The 10,021-nt window shown below is 44.9% G+C and overlaps 1 protein-coding gene across 2 annotated transcripts in view; it reads left to right on the top strand.

The window, feature by feature from the left end:
* KIF4A (kinesin family member 4A) overlaps positions 1 to 10,021 on the top strand; it is a 54,403-nt gene that overhangs the window by 1,315 nt on the left and 43,067 nt on the right. For both annotated transcript variants that reach the window (XM_014568820.3, XM_075940789.1), the window contains 7 exons: positions 1,136 to 1,278; positions 1,461 to 1,575; positions 2,350 to 2,540; positions 3,335 to 3,427; positions 5,567 to 5,733; positions 6,556 to 6,650; positions 9,632 to 9,751. In XM_014568820.3, coding sequence (XP_014424306.2) covers positions 1,156 to 1,278; positions 1,461 to 1,575; positions 2,350 to 2,540; positions 3,335 to 3,427; positions 5,567 to 5,733; positions 6,556 to 6,650; positions 9,632 to 9,751 — 904 coding nt within the window. In that variant the 5' untranslated portion in view covers positions 1,136 to 1,155. The remainder of the gene's footprint in view (positions 1 to 1,135; positions 1,279 to 1,460; positions 1,576 to 2,349; positions 2,541 to 3,334; positions 3,428 to 5,566; positions 5,734 to 6,555; positions 6,651 to 9,631; positions 9,752 to 10,021) is intronic.

Raw genomic sequence — 10,021 nt, 5'->3', positions numbered from 1 at the left:
GAAGCAGTGTCACCTACCCAAAAACATCCTTCAGGGCCGCTGCTGCTCAAAGCTTTTGCAAGGAGTAGAGTCATTAATGACATGACTGATTTTATGACAGCTATTTAGAATTTCATGGCTAGCCTTGAAACTGCGGTCCTAAGCATGGTTTTGGTAGCCCTATGTGGCTGCTCTGGCTCAGCCTGCCATGCTGCGGGAAGAAAGCTGATTAACTTTTTCCATCCCTAATTGGTACAGCTATGCCACCATAATGCTTCTAGTGTAAATGAATCCCAATTGTCCTAAAATCCAATTTTGTTTTAAATTAAAGGTTAAATTATGCAGCAACTGTTGGCTTAAGACAGTGGTTCTCAAAGTGTGGTCTGTAGACTTGTAGTGGTCTTGTGTGTGGAGCTGCATTGGCCCACCTACACATCCCATTGTGAGGTTGGCTTCCTGCTACAGGAGGAAGCCCTGAGCTTCGCACGCCAGATGCAGCTCCAGTTTCGCATGCTGCTGCTCACCTCTTTCCCAACTAGGGAAATGGCAGTGCAGGAAACTGGTCAACTGGGGGCTTTCCCCACCCCTCCCATTGGCCAGAGTCCTGTCCAGACCCCCCCCTCAGCCCACTCCTGCACCCTACTTCATACCTTGGATGCTGTGCCCCACCCCGTTTTACACCCATTTTGCCATCATGTGTGGTTGGCTGGTAGTCCACAGAAAGATTTGCGTTGAGCAGGGTGGGCCAAAGGTCAAAAAAGTTTGAGAACCACTGGCTTAGGGCTTCTCATTTATAAGCAGGGCTTGACAAACCGTGCTGAAATCTACTTGCCAGCCCCACACTGCACATGCACAAGACCCGCATTGCATGTGCTGCCGGTGAACGGGGCGACTGGCTGAAATCTCGCCATGGGCGAGTAGATTCACTGATTTGTCAAGCCTTGCTTATAAGCATAAAGTTTCTTTGTGCGGTGAATGTGATATAATGGAATCATAGACCCTTTCAATTTGTGACATTTGAGGGGAAGGCAGTGCAGTCTGTGTGAAGCTGAATGTGTCTTAATGCTCAGAGCACTTACCCAGATGGATAAAGGAAATTTAACTGATAATACTTACAGTGAGGACACACCTAATTTTATGTCTTTGATTTTTTTAGGAAAGCTATTGTAATCTGAAATGGTGAAAGAGGATGAGAAAGTGATTCCTGTGCGTGTGGCACTCCGCTGTCGCCCTTTGGTCCCCAAAGAGATTAGTGAGGGATGCCAGATGTGTCTATCCTTTGTGCCTGACGAGCCCCAGGTTAGTAAATGCCTTGGGTATGAAGGGTCAAAATCTTTCGCTTACACCAGAATCATTCCATTGATGTCAGTGTTTCAGTAGATGTGTACCATTGTAAATTAGCTGAATTTAGTTAGTATCAAGTAAATAAAACCCATTAACTGCAATGTATGTCGCTGCTTGTTTTCTCCTCTTTCCCATAGGTGATTGTAGGCAATGACAAATCCTTCACATATGATTTTGTGTTTGACCCATCTGCTGAGCAGGAGGAAGTCTTCAAAACCTCTGTTGCCCCTCTGATACGGGGCATCTTCAAAGGTGAGAGCCTGTTAACTTGTTCGTAGTAACAAAGTGAAATTCTCTTTAAAGATGCTGTCACCTCTATGAGCTGGGTTCAGGGTGGCATCTCAAAGTTAAGTGAAACAACAAAAGTATCCAGGTAAGATTACTTGGTTATCCACTGTGACTTCTTCTCTCTCCCCCCTTTTGCCCCCCCTGCACACACACATACCTTTCCATGTATTTAGAATGCTTCTCTGATTAGAAATCAATCTGGGGTTGCAGTAGTGAGTGCCAAATCCTGCCTATTTACTGGTAGCATGGCATTCCACTGGGCCACCAAGATGACTCGTGCAGTCTCACTGAGCTTCAAAGAAAGCAAAAATGGACTGACAGTTTTGGTGTTTGAAGTCAATGCTAAAAACCATATGATTGCTTGATCTGCACATTGTCACTTAAATGTTATGCTGAGATTGCTTATCTAAGATGTTGGTTAGAGAGAGATTTACAGAATAGTTAAATTGTTTCTGGCCTCTCTATTTTGAGCAATAGAATTAAGTTTAAATCTCCATTCGTACTTCATAGGCCAGAGAAAGCAGTTGGTTGTGTTCAGTATTTTGTTCTTAATTCAGCAGACTATGAATTATGCATTATTGCTGTGTAATTTGAGAGTGAGTGTCAGTATTTTACTGAATTGGAGAAGCTAGAATCTGGGGACATTGGACACAGAAGCATACTTAAGATACTCCAATCTGACAAAGGTCTCTTCTTAGATGAACTCCTCCTGATTCCAAGCATTCTTTGTTTCTTCAGGGTATAATGCTACTGTCTTGGCATATGGACAGACAGGCTCTGGAAAAACATATTCTATGGGAGGGACTTACACTGCTGATCAAGAGCATGAACCTATTGTTGGGGTCATTCCTCGTGTTATCAAACTGCTCTTTCAGGAAAAGGAACAGAGGCTGGAATGGGAATTCACCTTGAAAGTCTCTTATTTGGAGGTAAAAACTATTTACAGTTTCAAAATGTTAAATTAAAAGCAAATTTTGTAACTTGCAGCTTAAATAGGTTAGACTTTTTAGACACCCAGGATTCAGCTCACATGTCATGTTGGAGGGGTAGGTGGGACTGCAATCAGATTCCACTAAGCTCCTTCTCTCCCCCCCCCCCCCCCATCACAAAGCTTCTTTCTTGAGGTTGTTTAAACACTCTTTTTTTTTTTTTTTTTTTTTTTTTTTTGTAACTCTCAAGTGAGATGGGTTGTGGCAGCTGAACCAGGAGAACTGGTATAAAGGGAAACTTAAAGGACTTTAGAAAGGGACCTATAACTTTCCATGAATGAAAGCCAGATGGGACTGCACCCTTTCCTCATCAGTGTGCAGATCTAGCTACTAAGTCTAACTTTGTATGCATGCTGCCTGGGACACAGCTCCTATCATTTTCTGCCACAGTCTGTAATGGGGATTGGACTATTGCACTTCTTTCTCTACTGTGATCTGCCCCAGATGAGTGAATAGCATCTCCAGGATCACATTTTCTTCTTTTGGGAAGTGGGGTGCACAGGCTTAAGGAACTTCTATAACTGAGGAGACTATCAGGAATATAGGCAGATATAGACCGTAATAACAGCCTCAGTTCTGTGAATTGGAATTGTAAGTTAAGTCTGCATGTCTTAGCAAATAAGACATGTGCAATGTCTTACAAAGTTAGCCAGGTTCAGCCTAACTCTGTTCTTCATGCTGCATCCCCACGTCTGCATGGCTATGGTTCTGAGCTTCTATTTAAATACTTTCAGATATACAATGAGGATATTCTAGACCTGCTGTCTCCATCTAGAGAACGATCTTCTCAAATCAGCATACGAGAGGACCCCAAGGAAGGCATAAAGGTGTGCGGGTCCCTGAGAATTGGGCATGTGAGGGGTGGGGAAATGAGGAGAGGTCAGAATCAAATGTTTCAATCAAACCCAGACTTGCCCAATTTTAACTGTTCATAATCTTGCTGTTTGCACACTTCACTCTAGAAGTTGACACACAAGCATGCTGATTTCCAACTCTTACATTTTAAAAAAAAAAAATCTGGTGAGTCTCAAACCTGCTCTGGGGTGATTTCAGTAGGCTCTAGATTTCAGATAACAGCTAGTTAAAGCTTTCAGTGAACTGATGAAATAAAATCAGGGTTTGAGTTAAGCAGCTAACACTTCACTACAGTTCCTGTAATCCAACTTCCTTGCTGCATGCCTTCTCCCAAACTCAAAAGGAGAAAAACTACAGCAAAATGGCCATGGCAGGCATTGGCTATAGGTATAAAACTGACCTCTGAGTCCCCCAGAGCAGGCCTGATGCCCATAGATGGGCTTGGGGTACAGCGTAGAGCCGTAGTCACCAACAGGTTGATCGCGATCAACTGGTCGATCGTGAGGCGTCCTGTCCGCCCCGCCCCCATTTCCCTCCCACCCCCGAGAAGCCCAACTACTTCTACCTCAAGTGAAAATGGAGGTCGTGTCGGCTTCCCGGGAATGGACAGAAGTCCCGCAGCTTAGTCTGCGCTAGCTGCTCTGCCAGGTGTACTGTGGGAGGGAGCATCGGCTCTCTGCACCGCACAGAAGGGGTGAGTCCGCCCCGGGGGAGGTGCGCGCGGGGTTTCCTGGCACGCACGGGGCTTCCCTGCGCTGAGGGGAGGGGGTCAGCCCTCTGGGCAGGCGCGCGTGTGGGGGGAGGGTCAGCCCTGGGGCAGGCACGTGCTGGTTTCCCTCTGGGGTGGGGAATCCTGGGAGGAGGCAGATGCAGGGGACTCTCTGCCTCCACTGGCACCCCAATCCCCAGCCCTCGCTCCCCAGTCACAGAACTCTATCCCCACTCCTCGACTCTGTCCCTACTCCCCAGTCCCCAGCTACAGAACGCTGTCCCCGCTCCCCGACCCTGTCCCCACTCTCCTGTCGCCAGCTACAGAACTCTGTCCCTATTCCCATGCCCGCTCCCCACTGGCACTCTGTCCCCTGCTGCAGAACCCTGTTCACTCTCCCCTGCCCCCAGCCGCAGAACTCTGTCCCCACAAAATGTATAATTATAAATGCTTCATTTTAGATTTAAATAGCATGAATAAAAAACAGACCGTTTATTTCATAACTATAAACATGTGATTTTAATTTTATATATCGCATAATTTAAAAATAAACCGTTTATCAGAGTGTGTAAGTAAGGGCTGGGGATAGCAAGTGATGGACAGGAGGAGAATAGAGAGGGCAGGGCTTCAAGGAAGGGGTGGAGCGGTAGATCTTCGCCTGTTCTGAGATTTAAAAAGTGATCTTAGGTGTAAAAAGGTTGGAGACCACTGGCGTAGAGAAAGCTTGTGCTGCTGTCTTATCCTACATTTGCTCTAAGGTTAAATGATCCTTTGTCTCCAGGACTTAACAATCCTATTGCAACATGACATTCCATTTCAAAATGGTGGGTGGGTTGTTGGGTACCATACATCCAAAAACCTTGGAGGTATGTATAAGTACGATTTAGTCACAGAGTTCGAGGCGGTCATGAGACAGCCGGATGATTGGGAGTTGCAGGGTTCCTTGTCTCTTGTGGGGACTGGGAGCTGTGGGTCCCTACCTGTTTCTGGCACCCTTTGGAGCTCCCAGCCATTGCAGACTGCAGGCAATCGCCCTCTGAGTTCCTAGCCCCTATGAAGCTGCCCTGCTTCAGGCAACATGGGGACCTGCAGAACCCCATTTTGTCACTGACTTTTAGTAAAAATGGTGATAAAATCTTAGCCTTACTTAGATTAATACAGCTGTTAGTTGCTACAAATTTAGATGCCTTAGTGAGCATTAATATTTTAAATAAACTCGGTTAGATTACAGCAGTCTGCAAATGTATATTTTTCTTTGACTTTGCTAATTGAGGTCACAGTGGCATAGAAGCAGGGACTTGGTCTAGGACCCAAAGTACACTTCTGTGACGTAGTAAACTAATGGCTGAATGTTGGGAGGTAGAGGAAGAAAATGAAACCAGATTCTTCATTCTTAACACAGATTATAGGCTTAACAGAACGGGATGTGGCCTGTGCTCAAGATACTGTCCTCTGTCTGGAGCAGGGAAACAATTCCAGAACTGTGGCTTCTACAGCTATGAACTCTCAGTCCTCGCGGTCCCATGCAATCTTCACTATTTCAGTTGAACAAAGAAAGAAAAGTGACAAGTAAGAAAGCAAGAACTCCTTAAGTAACCATCAGGACCATCTTTAGGGGACACAGGGTCTGGAGTAATTTCCTCCCATCTTCCCCAATTACTGGCCCAGGGCAACCTCATTTCTGCTCCACTCGACCCCCTTGTGTGAAGACCCCACAACCAAGCAATGTGAGCCGGGGATTAGTAGGGGGCCTGTTGCTGCACAGCTGCAGGGGTTGCAGGTCTCCCCCAGCACTCAGGACTGCAGCAAGGGGAGCCAGAGTAACCTTGAAGCTTGCTCTTCTCTATCCAACCTGCTGTGCTCCACTTCACTGCACCTGCAGAAAGCAAAGCCCTTTGGGGCCAGGGCACTCTGCTTTCTGCTACCACAGTGAAACAGAGCTAAGGGAGGGAGAGCAACTCCTGCTGCTGCCAACCCACATCAGCCCCCTCACTCCCTCCCAGGCTCTTCTGGGCCCCATTCACAGGACTATTGAAGCAGCTACTGCAAGAACCCCCAAAGGGTGTGGTGGGTGCCCTGAAAAATCTTATGGACAAGGCAGGTCTGGTAATAATTCTGATTCAGCCCTGTTTCTTATCAGTCTTTGACTTCCTAGCTGCCTGTCAACAGGTACTCTCTTTACCAGTACTGCTTGACCCTGTAGAAAAAGTTGTTTCCGTTGAAGATAGTCACTAGATTCTCTTAATTTCAAAAGCCAGTCGCTGCACTTGATGCAAAATGCCCTTTTAAACCCATTGGATCATCAATGATGTGAAATCCCCTCCGCTTTGCTTGCCACTCTCATTCTAACTGCATGCTAGATCAGGAGTGTAACTCTTCTGTCTGCCGTAGGAATAACAGCTTTCGCTGCAAGTTACACCTTGTAGATCTTGCTGGCTCCGAAAGGCAAAAAAAAACCAAGGCTGAGGGAGACCGACTAAAGGAAGGTAAGTAAGCACAATAATGTCAAACAGCATCAGTAGCTAAAGCTTGTGCTCTTCACGTCTGACGCTCCTGGAAAGAACAAAATATAGCACACCACTCTGAAATCCTGACTTTTTAAAGGTGACATAAATGGGAAAAACACTTGTTTTGTTGGGTTTTGAAGTATAAGGAGAGCTTGAACGGTGTCTAGTAAAGCTTTGTTAGGTTTTTATGTCCAGAATATCAGGCTTTGTTCTCCGGACTTTGAGAAGTGAAAAACTACTTGGATCATGGGAGATTTTTTTTATCCATCAAATTCAATGTTATCCAGTTAATTGGCTCACATGCATTTTTTTCCTCTAGGAGAAAAATCTCTCAAAGATTTATACCTTCAGTGGAGCATTGATCACCCATTGTGGAGCTCTAAGGAATCCAGCAAAAACAAAGAGCACTATATATTTTTTCTGTTCTTTTCTCACTCCCTCACTTCCCAGCGTTACTTTTATTTAAAAAAGGGGGGGGGGGGCGCATTTATCCATAAGAGCGGTGGTTCTCAAACTTATTTGATCAGGCTCATCCTTCTTTGTGTCCGTAGTCATTTATGCATCCTTTCTGTCTCTGTCTCTGTCTCTGTCCCTGTCCCTGTCCCTGTCCCCCTCCTCTCCCCGCCCCCTTCCCTCCCCCCCCCCCCCCCCCCCCAAGTAAAGATACCACCTTCCAGCTCTGAAGCAGAGTGGAAAGCTGCTGCTGCTCAGGTACCCAGCTCTCAAGAAACCATGGGCCGGCAGCAGCAGAGAAATAAGGGTGGCAATAGGAAAGGTGATATTTGGCAATATCCCTTCTCAGAGCAGACTTGGCACCCCACTGTCAGCCTTCTACATTGCTTCTGCCACCCTAGGGCTAACAGCCAGAGCCTTTGCTGCCTCCCAGTGAGGGACTTGGAGTGGCAAGGGAAGAAGCCCAAGCCCACATGCTGGGGCTTCTGTTGTCCCCTTTATATGTGCCTCCCAAGTATGCACATCCATGTGTATGAGCCCCATTCTGGGACTGTTCTCTTTTAATAGATATTCCATGAGATCTAAAGGCAGCCAATTCAAAACAGATGCATAGCTTTTTCACACAATGCAGAAAATATAGTTTATGCACAAGATATTGATGAGGCCATCAGCATAGCAGGATTCCAAAAAGGGTTAAGCATGTAACTTGAATAAGTTACATTCGTAAAAGCTAAAAAATAAACTGGAGAGAGAAACCTTTAAGCTTGGATGTTTATACTCCTGGTTGTCTCATCTTCACATGCAGGATACCACAACCTAATGGCCTAAATCAGTTTCTGCAGTCTGCCTAAGGGCAGTGTGGCTTAGTGACCAGAGCCAGTGAGTGGCCCTCTTTCTCCAGGCCCATCCTGGGCTCTTAATAGTGATGGGATAGTCCACCATAGGGTCAGAGGGGAAATTGACAGTAGTATGCTGACTCAGATGGGAGGAAACACTTTCGCCCTCTTACCCTGTGCCTTGACGCTGTTGTGGTCACTGAGCTCTTCTGCAAAGTGGATCCTCCAGGTTTCCCTGGATTCTGGGCTTCATAGGTGTGAAGTGGCAGGTGGGGAATTGCTGTAGTCCCCACTGGTTAACTGAACCCTTTAGAGGGAACTGAGTAAACTTTCTATGGGAGAAAATTATTCCATAGCTTATACACTAGGGTTTCTTCATCTGAAGCTGCTAAAATTGCTGTCAGAGATGGGTCCAGAACTACACAAGGTGTGTTGTCAGTGACTAGATGCCTGTGTTTAACTAGCCAAGTATGGTTAAGGCATAGGGATGTGAACGAGTAGTTGACCAGATGATTAACCGATAAGACTTAATGGTTGTCTTCTCAACCAGAGCTGGTGCTGCTTTCCCCTCCTCCCACACCAGGTTGCTGCCTCTATTCTAAGTGTAGTAGTTTGCACTTGTCTGAAATTCAATAAAGGCCAATTCTGCAATTTGTCATGGTTATTTTCAGTGCTTGTATCCTTACCAACCTATTTGCAAATTTAATAAGCATAATCTCCCCTCTTTTACTCAAACCATTAATGAAAATACTGAACAGAAACAGATGCAGGACTCTAGACAGTGGTATCCACTGTGATAACTTTGACTATCAGTGATTTGCTATGGTCTTCCAACCAATTGTGCACCCGTTTTACAGTAATTTCATCTAGACTATAATCCCCCAGTTTGCTTATGAGAGTGTCTTATGGAACCGTTAAAGCATTTCTAAAATAAACATCATTCCTGCTGCTTCTGTCATGCATTCAATCCCCCTCACAATCAATCCCCTAGGCCAGTTATTCTGTCAGAGGGAAATTAAGTTGATTTGGCATAATTCATTCTTGATAAATCTATACTGGCTATTTCTTGTTACCATGTAGTTGCTTCCAAATGTATTGCTTGTATCAAGTTTAGGTTGACTGGTCTATAATTCCCTAGAACATCTCTTTTCAAGATAGGCACTATATTTGATCTTCATTTCTCTAGGACCTTACCCGTCCTCCAAGAATGTCAAAAGGTAATTGTCAGTGGTTTACAGAATGTCAGCTAGTTCCCTAATAAAATTCATTCTTAGACCCTGCTGACTTGAATACATCACATTTTATTTAAATGTTCTTGAACCTGTTCTTTCACTGATTGGTCTGTATTTTCATTTGGAGCAAAGAGCAAGTCTTTAAAGAAGAGTTCCTCAGCCACTCTGTTTGCTGTGTCTCACATAAGGCTCCATGTAGCACATCTGTGCTGTATCCATGATCACATCTTTCTTCATTAAACCTTTTATGTAAGACAGTAGAGGGGGGGGGAGGCATATGGTTCAGGGATTTCCTTCTTTGAAATTTTTGGAGCTTTTCTGTGAGGACTAAACCTCTCAACTTTACATTTTGTGGCCTTTGTTGGCAAGTGTAGGACACAGACAGTAATAAGTAAGCTTCTGTTTGGTTTATCTTATGTTGGAGTTTGTTTGTGTGCAGGAATCAACATTAACAGAGGCCTCCTATGCCTGGGAAATGTAATCAGTGCTCTTGGTGACGAAAATAAAAAAGGTGGCTTTGTTCCCTACAGAGATTCCAAGTTAACACGGCTGCTGCAAGGTAAGAGCCATGCCCAAGATAGTTCTGTTTTATAGTTAAATAAATATGTAATAAAATATGTCAAGAGCTGTGTAACCCTCAGGCCAAGTGTTACACTTCTACTGACCAGACATGAATGTATTATTTGTACTTTGATCCTTGAGCCCTTTGTTTTTGTTGCCTTATCTTTGAATACAATTGCTCTGGGTAGGCAAATAGACAACTCTACAGTGTCATGCAGGAGAAAGTTAAAGGCAAAATTTGGACAACTCTGAACTGCCTTTTTAAAAT

The sequence above is a fragment of the Pelodiscus sinensis genome, chromosome 13 (assembly GCF_049634645.1).
Source record: "Pelodiscus sinensis isolate JC-2024 chromosome 13, ASM4963464v1, whole genome shotgun sequence".
NCBI classification, from domain to species: domain Eukaryota; kingdom Metazoa; phylum Chordata; order Testudines; family Trionychidae; genus Pelodiscus; species Pelodiscus sinensis.
This window is presented reverse-complemented; position numbering and strand designations above follow the sequence as displayed.